Here is a 19,910-nt window from a genome sequence, read left to right on the forward strand (position 1 = left end):
GTGGGGGGGCATAATGACCCCCCCTGGGCGATATGCCGCGATGCCTGCTGAACGATTTCAGCAGGCATCGGGCACCGGCTCCCCTCCAGCTAGTGGTGGGGGGCTGGGAAAGGACTCTAAAACGGATGCGTAGGAGTACATCCATTGTCCTTAAGGGGTTAAATATGGCCCTACACTTAAAGTGGGATCGGGGAGAAGTAGCTGATCACCGGCTGGGTCCCCCTAGATCTCCTGAACAGGACCCTGCATTTCGCCTACCTCCTAGATGGCATGCTCTCCATTCATTTAAATGGGGCATGTGCCGTTTAGAGGAAGACCACACATGCTCTTGACTGAGCAGGACGGGGTCCCGTTCAGGAGATTGCATGGTCACCCAGCGGTCAGACCCCTCGCATAGGAGATAAGTTAGTTCTGGCTGCAGTACCCCTTTAAAGTATAATATGATATAGTGAAAAATGTTACAATGTAACATGTATAGTAGAGTTATGTAATATTTAGAAGTGTGCTGCATTGCTATATTTATTTGGAGGTTGCTATTTTTATGGAGTTCAAAGTGCATTAGTAAGCTATGTTTATGCACAATATTTTGTGAAATGGTGAATATTCAATATGCCACCTGTTTATTCTTCAGAACATCCTTATTTGTGACGATGCTCTATGTGGAATCAGACAATTCTTTCAGTGAGATAACAGAAGGGAGATTTTAATTTGCTTAGTATTTTTTATATAGGAATTCAAGTGTTGTAATTTTTTTAATGATTCTTTAAGGATAGTTTTAAGGTGCGGTCATCTTGAACGTAGATAACCTCTTCAAATCCAAACCATTTTTGGATAGTTGTTACTGTTTTTGCTCCATGCTGAGCACATGTGATTACCATAATTCCTGAAGCTGACCATAGAAGATTTATTTTGGCAGAGTTCATTGGTATACAGCCAATAATTCTTGTGATGTAATATCTCCTGAATTTCTAGTGCTTTGCTTGATAGTACTTAAATTAATTTTTTTTTTAGATTTATGTAGATTGCATGCATAGATAGGTAATGTGTAGTTGATTTCCCAGAGGATCAATAGTCACAGGCATAAAGTGTGTTTGTACTTTTACATAATCAAATTTCGCAGCAGGAAAGTATTTACTAGCTTTTGCAATACTGATGCAATTCTGATGTTTCACCCACATGTTCATTGTTCATTTCTCTGTTGCAGTAGAAAACCATCATATAAGCTTTTCCTATTATTGGATGCCGCCTAAATGTTTTTCTAAAGGGCAGACTTTGAGCATACCCTATACATATGTCATAAAACATTTCCTGCCGTATTAATACTACTGGTCAGTATAAAATGTATATTATAAAAACAGAATGACCAGCATTATCTTCTTCAGGAAAGTTAGTTTCTTTTAATATCCTAACGGCCGCCCAATGGTGTCTGCAGCTCTTTGCAGTAAATAGAGCAGACAGATTCACTTTGATATGTTCACATGTGCATATTTTTGCTGCAGATATGCTGCTGCAAAATTTGCTGGCCATTGACTTCAATGGGTAGCAAAATCAGCTACAGCAAATCTGTAGCAGATCTGCAGCAGAAAATACGCACGTGTAAACAGGCCCTAAGGGTACGTTCACATGTACAGGATCTGCTGCATATTTTCTGCAGGTGATTTTGCTACCCATTGAAGTTAATGGGTAGTAAAATCAGCTGCACAAAATATGCAGCAGATCCTGTATGTGTGAAGGGCTCATTCACACGGACGGATCCGCCAGCGATGGACCCTACAGTGTTGCTTCGATATGTGCCTGCTCATAGCAGCAATCTGCTGCTGCGAGCAGACACGCTGGGATGTGCGAGTCTCTGCGCGCGTGTGCAGGTATACTGCGCATGCGCACGGCGACACGCACATGGCAGTGTCTGCTTGTAGCTGCGGATTGCACAGATGGAGGAAACACTGTAGGGTCCATCGTCGGTGGATCCACAGTGTGAAATACGCTGTGGATCCATCCATGTGAATGAGCCCTAAAGGAGATATGTCATGCAGATCCCATATTTGTGGCCATTATGCCCAGAGTGCCAGAATATAAAACAATAAGGACTCATCTGCCACCACTCCATCGATGTCCCGGAATCGCTACACCAGTCCTCTGTTGCCATTTTCTTTCTGGTTGCCCATGGTGAAGGCATCAGACTGCAGCTCAGCCTATTGCTGGCCGAGGAGGGACATCACTGCAGCCGTTGGTTAGCTTGAGCCGCAGTGTAACGCCTTGACCATGGACCTGTGGCAGGTGAGTCCCATTGTTTGTTTTACATTCTGGAGGCCTGGACATAATTGCCGCAAATATTTCTGTACAAGATATCTCCAATGATTTGCATTCTTATGCATCCTTATCCCCCATTCTAATTGTCTCAGGATCAGGGCAGTTTTTGCCACTAGGGGGTGGTGACAGGCAATAGTAAAATAAATAGAAAATGTATGTGTATATAAAAAAATATGTATTATTATTTTACAGTCCCCTTCCCCACCTCCCCCCGGACTTACAAGTGAAACTGGTGTCTTTCCAGCAGTAGAGAAGGCATTGGGAGAGCAACTGAACAGGGCCCTACACACCAATGACCAGTGAAAAAGAGAGACAAACAATGCCATTCCCTCTCTTCAGCATTTTTTGACAGTACCTTGATTCTTCTTCAATAGTAAATGACTCTTCTTTGACAGTACCCTGTGCCAGTCCAATTTGGTCTGACAATTTAAAGAGGTGCTCTACCCCTAGACATATTATCCCTCAGCGGGGGGGTTGCAGCATCATGCCAAATTCCCTCGTGATGTCACACCACGCCCCCCCCCTCTGCAGGATCCCAGTGTTTTAAACATACAGTTTAGAACGCTGGGTACTGCATGTAGACAGGGTATAAGATGTCTAGTGGCTGAGTACCCCTTTAAAGTGGTTCAACTATTATGGCCTGCTCATATGGTTGCAGGGGTGAGGGGATAGGTAATGTCACCTATCCTGCCTTTAATGTCAAGTAAGGTCCTAACTTCATCATTGATATCGAGGGCAGGGATAGCCACAACCTCACTTCGTAGCTGACCGTAGCGACGTCATCCCATATGACCGCAATGTAAAGGAAGGTCCTAGTCTAGTCACTACACTAGGACTTTCCATGACATTACAGCACAATGATTTCCCGTCACAAGGAATCCTTTGGCGGGCCCCTTGTTCAGGCCTGGTTTATGGATTGCAAGGCACATTTCCGTATCCTCGAAATAACATGACCTGTATACTTGTGAAACCCTAAGCATCCAGTTCCAGCTGAGGTAACAATTTTCTATGAAAATATCCAGCATTTCCAGTTATTTGTGATACTAGCCGATCTAGTAGATTGATGTTCGTATCAAAAGCCCTGTTAAACCGCTTTTACATGTAGTGCTAGCTGTGCAGGCTAGTGCCGTGTTAATGATAATTTCAGTCATGACCAGAACTTGCCACTTTAAGCAGTGGAAGGTCCAGGTGCAACCTGCAAGTATTGGTAATTTGCCTGTGTTATTGATCTACCCTTCAGTTATCATTAGCCGTAGCCTTACATGGGTCAGTAAGCAGAAACAAATCTTATTATGCACAATTTTCAAATTGATGTTAACTACAAGCAGTGTGTTTATAGTGCAGTAAACTGCTCTTTACATGCAAATCTGCTTGGCTATTAACAATAAAACTGCTTGCAGCTGACATCAATTTGAGAACTGTGCTGATCAATGTACCTTTTGGCCTTATATAGCCACTCTTTGGCAGCACTGTGCCCACTACATCGAAACTCCACCTGCATATTACTAAATAATAGAGGTGTCACCACTAAAAGTGCCTAAGGCACTTACTGAGCGCTGTTTATTTTAAGTCTCTGTTCCTTTCTACTCTGAGACCACCTCTGATATATCTCTCGTGGGCTGGAAGGCATTTTTTTATTCATTCTCTTGAGAAGCTTAGAGGGATCATCAAGTGGAATTTTTTCATTTGCTATTTCCTAGCCTGCCTAAAAAATAATAAACATCTTAACTCCCCTTTCCTCGCTCCTTCGTAGCTCTGCTATCTGCGTCCGGTGACTCTGGTTTTCCCTAAGCTGCAGAGTGTATCGGCGGCGGTTGGGAAACTGACAGTACCGCTTGTCAGAGGCGGGACACAGCTGTGGCCAGTGCGTCTCATCTACAGCTCTTGTCGACTCCGGTGAAACAGACTGTCAGATGTGACCGGTCAAAGATGGGACGTCCTGATCCCAGAGGTACGAGGAGGGGAGAAAGGTAAGTTAAAGTGTTTGTTTTATTTTTTTTGGAAGACTGGCGACAATAACAAATAAATAAAAAATTCCATTGGACAAACCCAATGGCAGTGACGTCTTGTCCACAAAATCTTTTATCCTTGCACTTATATTCTGCAATGTCTGGTCAACAATAAATGCAACTAAACTAAAACCTAATATTTATCTTGTAGGGGAAACGGAAATCGGAAAAAGTATATGCAACTTTTCCAGATGAGTTAGATCATAGTGGCAAAAAATCCTCATCAAAGACTACCTTGATGCCCCAGTCCCTCAGTAAATCATGGGTGCGGTGTGCTGAAGGATTTGATGGATGTCAGACTGAAAAAGTAAGAATTTACATTTGGGGTTTTATTTTTTCATAATGTCTACTGTAATGCATGTGCTAAGATTTGTTTGTATATTTCTATATGAACATTTTTCTTTGGTATAACTGTAACCTGCTGGCAAGGGTTAGGGAGCGAATCTCCCTAACCTTTGCCAGCAGATCCATCTCTGAGGGAGGTAAAGTGCGCTTCCAACATTTTTGCAATGAGAGTGTTCGCTGCCAAGACAATGTGCATAAACAAAATAAAGGGGCGCTTGGCTAGCAACCTACAGGGGAGAAACAGTAAATATATGAGGGGGTCTAAGGGAACCAGAGTCCCCAGCACATTCTCCACTAACTTCTCCACCACTTCCCAATAAGGAACTATCAGAGGGCAAGACCAAAATATGTGGAAGACTGTACCCAGCCCCACCCCACAATGTCAACATAGCGGCGGGATATTCGGGTTCAATCTGTTTAGTAAAGCAGGGGTATGGTACCAACCCATTAATATCTTAAATTGTTTTTCTTTATAAGCTGTGCAAATGGAGGCCTTAGAAGCCCGTTCCCAGATAATCCTCCACTGAGGCAGGGTAATAGTGGTGTTCAGGACCTCCTCCCAGTGACTCATATAATGAGTCGGGGCATCTCCGACCAAGGGAGCATTTATAATAGATGTCTGATAGTAGACCCTTTGTCTGTGGCCCTGAATGGCATAACTGCTCAAAGTCCGTAGGCATAGAAAGCACAAGAGTGCCTAGAGTTGACTGCATGAAATGCCGGAGCTGGAGAAAATGAAGTCGCTCAGAGGAGGGAAGACCATATCGGGAAACTAGGGTCTCAAAGGATAGAGTATGAGAGAGGGTCGACTAGGTCCGCCCAGCAAAAAAAAACCTGCCCACCCATTCCCTAACCATCGGGGACGTCAGGCCCGGGGGGAAAGCAGGGTGGTAAAGAAATGACTGGAGGGGAGATACACAGGAAAAAAGTTGGAATTTCCTACAGCAATATCCCCAGACATACCTGGAGGAGGACATAGGTCCAAGCTGGGGGCCCGATGGGACCGCTGGAGAAAGAGCATTCCAGGGAAACGAGTTAGGATGGAATGGGGCCAACCACAGCTTCTCCAGCTCTATCCAGTGGCTGTAGGCACGATAGGTGGCCCAAGCAGCTAGATGACGCAAATGGGCAGCCCAATAGTATTTAGTTATATCTGGTACAGATAAACCCCCCATATTACGGCTCGCTAGCATAACCGACATCGGAAGGTGATGCCTCTTACCTTCCCAGATAAAACGAAAAATAGCCGATTGAAACGCACGCAGGACAGCGAGCAGCATCCGAATAGGCAAGGTTTCAAAGAAATAAAGCAACTTAGGAAGTAAAGTCATCTTAACCGCCACAAACCGACCGAAAAAGGAAATATATTGAGAACGCCACTTATCCATAAGCGACCGCTAATGTTGGAAAAGAGGGCAATAATTAGCAGAGTAGAGAGAGGAGTAGCTAGGAGTAAGATTAACACAAAGATAAGTAATGTCAGAGGGAAACCAGCAAAAAAGAGTAAGAAGCACGCAGCTGGACAGGGAGAGGAGAGGAGAGATTTAAGGGCAGAACCTCCATTTTAGAGAGATTCATCTTATAACCAGAGACAGTGCCGTAGTCGTGGAGGACTTTATAGAGATTTGGAAGAGAGGTCACAGGTCTAGTGAGAGTAAGTAGAACATAGTCAGCTAAGAGGCAGATTTTAAATTCCCGGTCATGGAGAGTAATGCCAGAGATGTCCATGTTCCACCGGATCAAGGCATCAAGAGGTTTGATACATAAAGCAAAAATCAGGGGAGACAATGGACACCCCTGTCTAGTCCCATTAAACAGAGGGGAAGAAGAGGAGGCATAAGGAGGTTTAAGAGAGGCAGTAGGGAAGAGTAGTTGCCCTGTAGCGCTGTGAGAAAGGAACCAATGATCCCAAATTTCTTGAATAGCAAAGAGAAAAGGCCAACCTAGCCTATCAAAGGCCTTTTCAGTGTCCAGACTAAGAACAGCTTGCTCAGACCGTCGGTTAATCAAATCAATCAAATCAATCAAGCTAACAACCCACCTCGTGTTGTCACCCCTCTGTCAGCAGGGAATAAAACCCACTTGATCCTAATGAATGAGAGAGGGGAGGAGGCTACCAAGGCGAGCCGCCAACATTTTTGAGAACAGCTTCAGATCTGTGTTAAGCAAGGCTATGGGCCTATAACTGGAGCAGTCATGCGGGTCCTTGCCCAGTTTAGGAATAAGGGTAAGAAGGGAGTGTAGAAAGGACTGCGGGACCCCCCCCCCCCCCCCCAATGAAAGAGTGGAAGAGGGGGACAAGATGGGGAAGAAGGAGAGGAGCGAAAGTCTTATAGTACAAATAGGTGAAACCATCTGGGTCCGGGGAGCGCTCCCGAAGGGAGGGACTTCAAAACTTCAGTGACCTCCTCAAGCGTGATCGGGGCATTCAAAGTAGCTCGGTCGGTCGCTGTGGGGGTCGCTCCCGGGTTCGAGCCAGAGCGTCACGCTTCAAATGAGAGCCCAGGGCTATACAATGTCCTCTAATAACTGATTTGTGCGCCTCCCAGAGGACTGCCCGAGAGGAGACGGACCCCTGGTTAAGGGCGAAATACTCGACTATAGAAGCCTAGATTGACTCCCGGGATGGCAAAGACTTAAGCAGAGAATCGTTGAGCCTCCATTGACAGCGGCAAGGAGAGGAGGAAAAAGGAAAGAAAGCATCACAGGGCTATGATCAGACCAAGAAATAGGATCAAGAGAAGCAGAGGAGAGTATGTGGACCATGGGAAGATTACCGAAAAAGTAGTCTATGCGAGTATGTAGTTTATGCGGGTGAGAGTAAAACGAGAACGATTTATCGGTGGAGTGATTAATCCTCCACAGATCGTGTAAGGAGGAAGAGCGAATCAACCGCCTAACAGGGAAGCAAGGCGCAATTGGGCAGGTGACGGAGGGGAGCCCGAAACAGAAAAATGTCCATGGAGGGGGAAAAAATAAGGTTAAAATCACCACCAAATAGCCAAGCCGACGGGGGATATTTACTCAACCTGGCCAGGACCCGACGCAAGAAGGGTATCTGGGATGAGTTAGGGGAATATACATTACACAGGAGAAAGAGCCTAACCCCCCCCCCCCCAGGGAGCCCTCCACTATCATGCATCGGCCAAGGGGTCTGAGTAGGAGGAGGAGACTTGGACAGGGCACGTCCTGGAGATTAATGTTGCCACCCCGGCCGTCTTCCTGTCCAAAGAGGCCAAAAAGGCAAGGGGGTAAAGAGGGTGTAGGAATTGGTAAGAGCCTGAGCGGTCAAAGTGTGTTTCCTGATAGAAAACTGTCGGCCCTCTGCAAGATCAACTTATGTTGCAAGAGATGCCTCTTGGGGGGGGGGGGGGGGGGGGGAGTTGAGGCCCTTTACATTGAGAGAGACACACTTAACCATAGTCAAGGCAAGAAAAGGGAGAAAACGCTAAAAGGGAGAATGCACTCACCCAGCGATGAGAAGGGAAGTCCCACAGCCAGGAGCTCCAACTAGGTCGGCAGGTGTCAGGAGGAGACAAGGTCCATATCAGCAAACTAAAATAGAAAAAGAGGGAGGGAGGGCAGGACATGAAAGGGAGACGAAGGACAAGACATACTGCACCAGACAAGACACAATCCTCAGGGAAAGACAAACAGATATAGAAAGACAACATCCAGTCAAGGAGGTAACCCATGACCACAAGGTCAAGGAGGAGGCACAAATTAAAGGGGTATTCCAGGCCAAAACTTTTTTTCAATACATCAACTGGCTCCGGAAAGTTAAACAGATTTGTAAATTACTTCTATTAAAAATTCTTAATATTTCCAATAGTTATTAGCTTCTGAAGTTGAGTTGTTGTTTTCTGTCTAACTGCTCTCTAATGACTCACGTCCCCGGAACTGTGCAGTTCCTATGGGGATATTCTCCCATCATGCACAGCTCCCGGGACATGACATCATCATTGAGCAGTTAGACAGAAAACTTCAGAAGCTAATAACTATTGGAAGGATTAAGATTTTTTAATAGAAGTAATTTACATATCTGTTTAACTTTCCGGAGCCAGTTGATATAGATATATATATATATATATATATATATATATATATATATATAAAAAAAAGTTTTGCCTGGAATACCCCTTTAAGAACATGAGTGAGGTGCAATAACCCCACCGGAGGAAGGAGCATAGCATTTGAGAAGGCCTCAGTGGGGAGATGAGTAAGACAAGAAGCTAAACACAGTACAAAAAAGAAAGGCAACACTTGGTCAAACAGGAGAGTATGACAGAGTCCGCCAATAGCAAGGGAACATTAGCAAGCCCCCAGCCCTAATTACACGGGGGCGCAGGAGGGAAGGGGTGCCTGCCAGTGAGTGATTCCTTCTTATGCCCACCAGACTGCTGTTTGCGGACTGGCTGCCGCACAGGAGGGAGGGGAGGGGGGAGAGACCCCAGTCCATCACTTGAGGGGCAGGGATATCCAGAGAGGAGCAAAAGGATGGAATGTCAGAGTTGGCTCTCAACACAGCAGATCGTCCATCTTTGCGGGCCTCCAGAGCGAAGGGAAAGTTCCATCGGTAGGGGATGTGGTGCTGTCTGAGAACAGCCAGGAGAGGCTGAAGTAAACGTCTCTTCATTAGGGTACGTTCACACTACGGAATTGCCGCGGAATTTCTGGCCGGAATTCCGCGGGCGCAATTTCGCAGTGTGAACTTTAACATTAGTATGAATGGGTCTCCGCGAGACCCGTTCACACTGCGGAATTTCAGCGGCGGACATTTCCACAGCTGAAAGTGTTCCGCGCAAAGAAAGAACATGTTCATTCTTTGTGCGGAATCCGCGAGCGGACCATAGCCGTCAATGGTGACGGCTCAGTGCCCCGCGGCCCTAGCGCCGAAGTATTCGGCCAGGCGGAATCTCCGCTCGCTGAATTCAGCGAGCGGAGATTCCGCAGTGTGAATGAGCCCTTAAGGTAATCCAAGAGAGATCCTGGTACAGCTGAATAGGAGCTCCATCAAAATAAAAGTTCCGCTGGGAGCGAGCCTTAGCCATGATAGCTTCCTTGAGCTGGTAGTCATTAACGCAGCAGACGACATCCCTAGGGGGACCGTTGGAAGGCTTGGGGCGGAGGACCCGGTGAGCCCTATCCAGTTTAATCCGGACAGACTGAGATTCGCCAAGAAGCAAATTAAAGATGGCCTCCAGGGTCACCGGAAGGTCTTCGTCTCGAGTAGCTTCAGGGAGACACCGCACTTGGATATTGTTCTGGCGCCCCCTATTATCGAGGTCCTCCAGGTGGTTATGCATATTACTGAGAAATTCCGATTGGGAGGCAACAGTGGACTGAAGCTGTGCAATATACACCCTGGTAGAATCATGCGCCTCTTCCAGATGCTCAACACGGTCAGAGACATGTTGCAAATCCTGACGGATGGAAGCAATTTGCGCTCTGCAGGCTTCCTTGACCTCAGAAATTAATGAGCGGAAATCCTCCTTTTAAGGGAAGTGCGACAGAAGTTGAGAGAGGTCAAATGGCGTTGGTGTAGGGCAGGAACACCCGAGCATTCCAGATTTACGTCAGGAGGGCTGTTCCAGGACAACAGACTCCTGCCTTCGGAGGGTTGCCAGCAACAGACTGCAACTCTTTAGGGGTCCTCTGGGGAGATGAGGTGGAGGTCCCCACTGGTTGAGGGACTGAGGCCGTAGTCCTGGGGTGCCAGGGAGAAAGAGCAGCAGGAGCGCAGGGAGATGGAGAGTCCAAGGCGCCACGTGGGGTCGGGGGGGGGGGGGGGGGGGGGGGATTTGAGGCCCAGTCCAGCTAAGCGAGAGGGTGATCCAGGAAGGCAAACAGGGAGTCCTGGGATGTAGCTGCAGCAGGTAGACCCTGAGTGAGGAACGAGGCGGCAGGAGGTCCCCTCACGACAGCAGCCCAGGGAGTAGCTACGCTGTCTCCTACCTGAGGCTGCAGGGTCGGCCGCGCAGACTGCAGGTCCAGCTCCTTCTCGTCCAGGCCAGCGGGCAGCTCCAGCAAGGCTCGCTCCGGCTCGCCAGCGACACCGGAGGCCGCCGAGACAGCAGGGAGGCAGCGAGGAGGGTGCACAGAGGTGCTTGACGGGGCCACACACTGCGGCCGAAAAGCGGAGAAGACTGCTGGCGGCGCTGCAGCTCTCGAGTGGGAGCGCAGTCCGGACACAGACCCAGCAGCAGGACTCAGGTGAGCAGGCCCGGGAGCTGGCGTAGGAACTGCTGAATGTCGTGTCTGGGGTCCGGGGGCTGGTGTCGGGCAGCAGGAGTTCTCTTCGGGGTCCACCCCCGAAGGTTTCCCCATGTAGCTGAAGGTGGTCAGGGCAGATTACAGCTGGCTATGGTCCTCGTGGTGCCGGAGCTCTAACAACAAGCAGCCATCTTCCACGACACCTCGCGACGCCCCTCCACCATATCCCTTTTTCATACCCATTATTTATTTATTGTTTATTCTCAAAATTGCTCATAAATAAAGCCTTAACAAAATGAACTCTGTTTATGACCTTAGTGATTAGAATATTTCAATAACATTTTTAAGAAGGAATTTTACAATAGTTGTTGCACACTTAGCGCATTGTTTTCAGGCTATGTGTTGCATGACTGGGATGGTAATGTAGGTCTCATAGACAAAGAGTGGGGAGAGAAGCTCTTGTTCTTATGATCGGTCAGAGTCTGTACACTTTGACCCTAACCAATTAAAAACTTTTGATATGTTTTTTCTATTGGCAGGTACACTTTAAAGCGTGTAGTTAACATACATTTTGGCATGTCATGCAGACATGTTAAATGCTTAGATCGCACTGGGTTTTTGTACTTAGACCCCCTGCGATCATGAGTAATAGCTAGCTGAAATGTGTTGCAGTGCACTTCACTCCCCAGCCAATTGGGGAGTGCAGTGAATGAGATGGATTTAACTGGATTTGAGTGCAGCGGTCTGAGAGCTGATGCAATCTAAACTTTTCACATGTCTGAACGACAAGTCAAAAGTTTATATTAAAGGGGTTCTCCGGTGCTTAGACATCATATCCCTTATCCAAAGGATAGGGGATAAGATGCCTGATCGCGGGAGTCCCGCCGCTGGGGACCCCCGTGATCGTGCACGCGGCACCCCGTTTGTAATCAGTCCCCGGAGCGTGTTTGCTCCGGGTCTGATTATTGTCGATCACGCCCCCTCCCGTAGGCTTGCATTGAGGGGCGGAGCGGGACGTCGCACGCCGTCGGCCCTGTGGTCGCCGGTAATCAGACCCGGAGCGAACACGCTCCGGGGACTGATTACAAACTGGGTGCCGCGTGCAAGATCACGGGGGTCCCCAGCAGCGGGACTCCCGCGATCGGGCATCTTATCCCCTATCCTTTGGATAGGGATAAGATGTCTAAGCACCGGAATACCCCTTTAATGACACGAACAGTTTAAAGGAATCCTAAAGTGTTTGGTAATGCAGCAACCAAAAATTTATCTTTGAGAGATCTATTATGGTAATGTAATTCACCTACAGTTCTTATGGAGAACATTGTCTGAAAAATTTGCAAATATTTTTGTTTAATACTTTTTCTGTTTTATAGCCATCCAGATCATCTGGGAGGAAATTGCAAAATGTTCAACTTTTAGCACACTCAATCGTGAATGATGATGGTAAATAAAAACGACATCCTAAATGATTATGAATTGTCCGTGCATAACATAAATGTTGTGTCTTGTTATTGCAAGTTAATGCGTTACTGTCATTAGTTGTAAAATCTCCAAGCTGGTGTAGTAGTTAGCTCAAAAATTATTCTGCACATTAATATGCATATTTTATATGTAAAATACCTTGCAGTTTTGCTGGTGTCTGTGGGTGTTCCCTTTTTAACTGAGGCCTTCCTTTAGCATAAGGAACTTGCTCCTTTTTCTCTCAGCTCCCACTTACTTGTCGCATGGCCTGCCATTGGACACAATTTCCACAATAAAGGGTCCAACTCCTCAAGAAATCTGTTCATTTTGTGCCCATAGAGAGACATATAGGTGTGCATATAAAACATTTGTTGATGTAGAACCTTGTATTGGTGGTCAATGTGCCTGGAAAGCACTGTCCTTCGCTGTAAATGTTGCAAATGTCTGACCCCTGTCTCCCTCTCACATGGTTCAGCTGCCACTGCTCAATTTAGTATGGCAAAGGAGTGAGCAGATTAGGGAGATAACTTTAACCCTCTCTGTCAGAAAATCCAACCATAATTGCTGTTGTAGGGTCCAGACTAGACGATGTTTGGATGACAAAATTAGAGACAGGGACCCTTTGTGGCTGTTTTTCTAAACAACTTTTTCACACCTTTATCAAAACATTTTTTAATGATAAGAATATCATAATGATAAGAAAAAAAAAAAAAATAATATATAAATATATATATATATATATATATATATATATATATATATATATATATTTTAAGAAAAAGCTTATTTTTTTTAAGTCAATTTTAAATAAAAATAAAAAAAGTTTTTTCTAATGGCATTAACACTTCATTTAACTTATACAAGTGCACAACAATTCCAATATGAATAATAATATTTATAATATAAGAATAGAAATTCTTGGTGTCTCATTATAGGTGAATTTTCAGAATAAGCAGATATTGTCATAGATGGGTACATGAGTAATGACTATTTCTGCTATTATTAAAGAGAAAATTCTATCCTGTATTTATTTTACTTTCCTTCTGCTCTGTCTCCTGCTCTGTCTCTAAAAGTAAGTGATCCCTAACTTCAGAGGAGGGAGCAATAAAGCTTTTTTTTTTTTTATTTTTTTATTTTTTTTTGTAATAATACAGTTAGGTTGTCAGCATAGTTCCCCCACATTAGGTTGTCAGCATAGTGGCCCCACATTAGGTTGTCAGCATAGTTCCCCCAACATTAGGTTGGCAGTATAGTTCCCCCACATTACGTTGTAGTTCCCTCCACATTAGGTAGGCAGTGGACCCCACCGACATACAGCCTTCAGCCATGTACAGTGTATGGCTGGAGGCTGTATGTCTGTGTTCTGCCCCACTTCAGTGCTCTGACCACCGCTCCTCCGGGCTGGGGTCACAATCTACTGCTATGGCATATAGGCCATACCGGTAGGTCCTGGGACCAGAGGAGCGGTGGTCAGAGCACCGAAGATGACGTGCTGGTAACTTACCATGCCCGCGCATCCTCGCTGCTCTGCTCTGCTGTTGCTATGGGCGCACGCACTGGACGTCAGTGACGTCCCTACGTGCGCTACCTCCCGGCGGCCCCTGCGTTTTTAAAGTTAACGTGGGGCCTCAGAAAGGTAAACGGGACATCCTTGTGTCCCGAAAAGATCTTTCGGGACACAGGGATGTCCTGAATCCTACAGGGGAGGTTTATCTCGTCCGGGACACCTGGGGTATGGATAATCCATACCCCGGGTGTCCCGGCCGACTGCAGCACCCGGCGTATAAGACGACCCCCGACTTTTGAGAATATTTTACGGGTTAAAAAGTTAGTCTTATATGCCAGAAAAGACGGTATATTTAGTTTCTTATGTATACTTGAAACATTGATTTATGGAAACGATTAAAATTACCCTCTTTAACCCATTAAGGGCTCAATCCATTTTGCCCTTAAGGACCCGCCAAATGTACTTGAGTTTTTTCCTCTTCGCCTTCTAAAAATCATAACCCTTTCAATTTTGAACCTACAGACCAATAAGGGCTTGTGTTTTGCATCACCAATCGTACTTTGCAATCTTATGGGAAATGACAAGTTATATGTGGGCCAGAAATAGTGCTACAATTCAGTTACTCACACTTGGCAGTTTATCCTGAAAAGTTCCCTGAAACAACAGGCACACTTTGAAGCGTACCTGTCAGATCTCACCAAAAAAAAAAAAAAAAAAAAAAAAAAACTGTTTTACTCCTTAGCATGTACATCTAATTGTTATGCCTATATCACCTGTGTTTATTATAAAGATACCTCTTTTCATTAGCTCAGATTCTTAAAATTCCTCTTAGGGGAAGGGGATGTGTCCCTTATTGTGGTGGGAGGTGATTGGTCTGTCTGCTCAAGCAGCCTTGTCCATGAGTTATCTCTTGCTGGTTAGTGTCCCTGCAGGTATAAAAATAAAGTAAAAAATAAATAAAAAACGCTCCAGAAAATCCCAGCACTAGGGGTCCCTAGTGCTGGGATTTTCGGGAGCGTTTTTTTATTTTTATTATTAAAATTATTATTTTATTCATACAAAAAAAACAATTTACATGGATTAACAAAAATAGCATACCATTTTCCAAATAAAAATCCCAACCAACACAGCATCTCAATATAGGCCCCACAGAAGCATTAACCCCTTAAGGACCCTTGACGTACGCGTACGTCATGACACCCTGGTACTTAAGGACCCATGACGTACGCGTACGTCTCAGACCATTCCGGTCCCCGCCGAGCGGGGATCGGACCGGGATGCCTGCTGAAATCATTCAGCAGGCATCCCGTGCAAACGCCCAGGGGTTCATTAGACACCCCCATGTCGGTGATCGCAAAAAAATGCAAGCGAATTCACACTTGTGAATCGCTGCGATTCCGGTGATGCGGGTCACTGGTGACCCGCTGACCCGGAGATACACCCCCGATCACCTCCTGTATCTATGGGGAGGTGGTGATTTTGTAACCCCCCCAGGATCGCTGCTATTGGCTGGACGATCGTCCAGCCAATAGCAGCCGGCAGAGGAGGGGTTACCCGCATCCTCCTGCAGCTCCCGCGGCTGGCTGGGTTCAGTCAGCGGTCAGAGCTCCCACAGAAGTAAAGAAGCCCGCCATAGATCAGGGAAAGAATACAATCCAGGGAAAGGTAGGGTAAAAAGTAAAATAAAAGTTAAAAAAAGTAAAAACATTTCCCCCCCCCCCCTGACCCCCTAATAAGTCCCCAAGGGTCCGCTGCAATTTTTCAGTGTGACCCGGGCCCTATTACGGGTTCAGGGTGCTGCATTTGGCCCCCCATTTTTATTTTTTTTTGGCCTCGACGCTTCCCCCCCCCCCCCCCCCCCATACAGTTTATAGTTACACCAATCACACACAGTACATACTCCCCCCCCCCCCCCCCCCCGCCATTGTAGAAAAAGGCGATTGCTCGCCAGGCATTTTCGGCAGTGCTTCGGCATACGCTTTTCTTGCCTCCGATTCCGAATCTGCCAGTGAGGACGATGAAGATCCAACATTTCTGTGTTCATCGTCCTCCTCATCATCTAGCATTGATGAGGAGTCCCCTGTACGGCGGCGGAGCCGCCGCCAGGCGAGGCCATGCACCCCCCATGATAGTGGCCCAGTGGCCGGCACTAGTACAAGCGACAATGCCGCTGGTACTAGGAGTCCGACCCCCCAGACAAGTTTACTGGAGCCCCCTTCCGTTGAACCTGTCTGGAGACCCCCAGAGGTTTATCAGCCATGGGTTCCGGAGTTTGTTGGCGACTCTGGAATCCGGATTGACACGGCCGGGTTCACTGATATTTGACTCTTTCAATTATTTTTTCAGTGACAGCCTGGTCAATCTAATGGTGGAGCAGACTAATCTATATGCCAGGCAGTTCATCGCCCACCACCCTGATTATTTTTTTTGTTATTTTTTTTTGTTATTGTTTACTGTTTATTGAAAGGATTTTCAAATTTTACAAGAAAAGCAAAACTGAAATGGGTACAAAAAGGCAGGTATGCGAACAGTAGAAGGTCGCACTGGACCCCAAGTATTCATGAAAATATTATACAAAATACACTGACGTGGTACCAACCTATGTCAGATCAACCGCTATGAACTAGGATGAGCATCTTGTCCAACCCTCAAGAAGCCAAATCAATAAGTGTCAAGCCAAGCGCAACATCACACGCTCATACACACTGCAGCTCACATACCCACGCATACACACAGAAAAAAGGGGAGGAACCACAGATAAGAACAAGGGTAGTGTAGCAGCAGAAAAGGCAAGTACAGTATAAAAGGGAAAGTCATGCAGAAGTCATCCCCTGTCATCAGAGAGGCGAAGAGGGCCTAAGGTATTAGAAAGAGATGCCAGGGAGTACCACTCCGTATGTCTAAATGGCCATACAATCTCGTCGATCTTTGATTTAGTCAGATGAGCAACTAAGAAGGTCCGCCACTTAGCAAAGAACTTTTTGGCATTTCGCTCCCGATGTCTCTCTGTGCCAAGTCTGTCGACCTCCAAAAAGTCTTTGAGATCTCCCACCACAGCCGCCAGAGATGGTACAGTAGGTTTGATCCACTCCCGTAAAATTATGTGTTTAGCCACCAGGAGAATAACATGTATGAATCTGGGTAAAGATCGCAGACCCACTTCATCCGCAATTGATGCGTCGACAGACTGAAACAGGAGAGCACGTAGTGTCAATGGCAAGTGAACCTTCCAATATTTAGTAACATAATCCACCACCTCATGCCAAAACGACTGTATTTTCTCACAAGACCAAATGCCATGTAGAAAATCAGTGGACTGCTCAGCACTTTCCGGACAAGATGTAATCCTGTCCCGGAATGTGTCCGAGGCCGGACTGTTAAAGCCCATGTAACCAAAATGCATTAACTTGAAGTAAGACTCCCGCCAACGTTCATTTATGACATTTTGCCTAACCTTTGTCCATCCTTCTAAAATGTGTTCCCTAGTCTCAGGATCCTGCAAAACTGCTCCTCACTTAGCAAACAGTATGTTTCGAAACCTTCAGAAGACGGTCATTAAGGCTCCTATACAATGTAGAGATGGACACCTTCCTGGGTTGCGACCCTATCAAATCCTCGAGGGGAGAGGGGTCAACCTCTGAAACCGGATTCCGCAGTCTAGACGTGCAGAATGAGAGCAATTGCGACACCTGGAGGAAGTGGGAGTGAGGCATTTGGAATAGTTGTAGGAGCTCATTGGGTGTTAGCCGACGTCTACCTTCTGTGTGAATCAATTGTTTGGCAGTATGCAAACCCTTGCGTCTCCATAGCTCAAACAGTGCGTTCTCTCTGCCCGGAGTAAACTCCGGATGCCCCCACAGATTGAGCCTCCCCGATAGCAAATATGGCAAATTGTAGGCCTTGCGGATGCCCGCCATTTCTGCGTCTCTGATCAGGATCGACCGCTTTATATGGGCGGGCAGGCTCTGGATTCTGGAGTGCAGGCATGACACTAGGTCCCATGGGAACGCATAGTCGGTCTCCACCACAGTATTAGAGTGATAGCTGGATGTATAGATGCAGTCCAAAACATGACTGAACAGGCACGATAAATTGTAGCCCCTGAGATTGGGGAATCCCACACCACCGTCCGTTCGATGGAGCATCAATTTCTGGAGAGAGATGCGGGGACGTCTGCCCGACCAAATTAAGTTGGAGAAAGCAGAGTTGAGTGTTGATATCCTTGTGTTTCAAAATGACAGGCAAAGTCTGCAGAGGATACAGGAGTCTGGGAAAACTAATCATTTTCACGAGGTGGCATTTACCCAGGAAAGAAATAAGCAAATGGCTCCATCGGTGCAACTCCGAGCAGATCTGTTGGAAAAGTGGGTGATTATTTAGCATATAGAGTGAGGAAGGGGGATTTTCCTATTTTAATCCTCAGGTAAGTAATAACAGGTTTAATGAGGCTCCCTGGAATGTCAAGAGCGGCCCAATAGGAGGGGGGTCTAGGGGTACCTAGCGGCAGTAATTCTCTCTTAGATTGGTTAATTCTATACCCCGAATAAGTCTCAAAACGGGCTAGCGTCGACATCAATGTCGAGTAGTGAGTCATCGGATCCGCCATGAATATAAGAATATCGTCGGCGAAGAGCATCAACTTGACCTCCGTGCGCTGGATGGAAATACCACGATAGAGTGACGAGTCTTCTAGATGTCGAGCTAGTGGTTCAAGTGCAAGGTTAAATAATAGTGGCGAGAGTGGGCATCCCTGTCGCGTCTCCTTAAAAAGGGGAAAGTAGGGGATAGAAAGCCAGAGGTGAACACTCTAGCAGGGGGAGAAGTGTATAAGCTGTTAAGGAAGACACGAAAGCTCCCAGTTATGCTCATCTTGTCCAGCACCATCCCGAGCCAGTCCCATTTTACATTATCAAACGCTTTTTCCGAGTCCAGTGCCAACAACACCGGTCTTTCACTCGGCTTGGGACGGTGCTGCACCCTATCCAGGGCCGCTAGAACTTTGCGGATGTTTGTCCCCGCCGAGCGGTTACGCACAAAGCCCACCTGTGAAGGGCCAATAAGGGAGGGCAAGGAAATACTGAGGCGATCCGCCATTATTTTTGACATTAATTTAAGGTCCTGATTTATTAAAGATATGGGGCGGTAGGATTGTGGGAGTGAGGGATCCTTTCCCGGTTTGAGCAGCAGTTTGATCGTAGCAGTGTTCGAGTGCAATGGGAGAGTGCCGTTCTGCAGAACATGGTTAAAGTATGACGTTAATGGAGTCGCCACCTGATCAATCAAGATCTTGTAAAATTCACCGGAGAAACCATCTGGGCCGGGTGCTTTAGAATTATGCAGGCTTTTTATCGTGTTGCGCACTTCCGCCTCAGTGAAATCTGCATTCAAGAGATCTCTCTGGTCAGAAGTCATGGAGGCTAGAGTGACAGAGTCCAAAAATGCCCTACCACCAACCATGTCTGCAGATGAGGAGGCATAGAGTGCCAAGTAGTACGTGTGGAAAATGGAGTTGATAGTTTTGGGATCCGAATGTGACGTTCCAGTGTCATCTCGTAAGGAGGAAAAGTGCTGGGGGGGTGTCGACCCTTAGCAAGGCGCGCCAGGAGGCGACCCGATTTATTGCCGAATCTAAACAAATCCGCTCTAAATCTGGAATAAGTCGCCAGACCTTTCCGTTCTGACCACAAGTCAAAAGTGGTTTCTGCCGCTTTCCATGCCTGGCACGCCTCTGCCAAGGGGCGAGAGATATAAGTTGTGTATGCCTGTTGTAGAGAGAGAGACTAGCTTCTTGAGTGATGAAGGGATTTCTTTTTAACCATCATGTATGCAATTAAGCGTCCCCGTATGACAGACTTGGCCGACTCCCAGAAGAGAGGTGCATCCCGAACATGGGTACTATTATCCCAGGAAAACTCTTGCCACCAGCTTCTCAGGGAGTCGGCAAAATTGCCATCCTTTGCCATGTAAGTAGGGAAACGCCATTGAAATTCAGTGCCTTTCGGGAAAGAATCCGCCAAAGACAATGAAATGGGTGAGTGGTCCGAAATCACCATGGTGTGGATATC

General features: G+C 46.5%; 2 protein-coding genes across 12 annotated transcripts in view; one reads left to right on the plus strand and one right to left on the minus strand.

Moving 5' to 3' along the window:
* The window catches only part of LOC130274049 (ethanolaminephosphotransferase 1-like), a 400,414-nt gene that overhangs the window by 274,586 nt on the left and 105,918 nt on the right, over positions 1–19,910 (minus strand). The window contains exon 1 of one of the 3 annotated variants that reach the window (XM_056521866.1): positions 14,640–14,663. The exons of the other annotated variants lie outside the window; for them this stretch is intronic. The gene's annotated coding sequence lies outside the window, so the exon portion shown is untranslated. Of the gene's footprint in view, positions 1–14,639; positions 14,664–19,910 lie in introns of those variants that run through there. 3 annotated transcript variants of the gene reach the window in all.
* The window catches only part of SPIDR (scaffold protein involved in DNA repair), a 1,058,688-nt gene that overhangs the window by 40,151 nt on the left and 998,627 nt on the right, over positions 1–19,910 (plus strand). For 7 of the 9 annotated variants that reach the window (XM_056521841.1, XM_056521842.1, XM_056521843.1 and 4 more), the window contains exons 2-3: positions 4,471–4,626; positions 12,251–12,320. In XM_056521841.1, the coding sequence (XP_056377816.1) occupies positions 4,471–4,626; positions 12,251–12,320 (226 nt within the window). Of the gene's footprint in view, positions 1–3,807; positions 3,829–4,073; positions 4,281–4,470; positions 4,627–12,250; positions 12,321–19,910 lie in introns of those variants that run through there. The other 2 variants (XM_056521846.1, XM_056521844.1) reach the window with 2 other exon arrangements.

The sequence above is a fragment of the Hyla sarda genome, chromosome 5 (assembly GCF_029499605.1).
Source record: "Hyla sarda isolate aHylSar1 chromosome 5, aHylSar1.hap1, whole genome shotgun sequence".
NCBI classification, from domain to species: Eukaryota; Metazoa; Chordata; class Amphibia; order Anura; family Hylidae; genus Hyla; species Hyla sarda.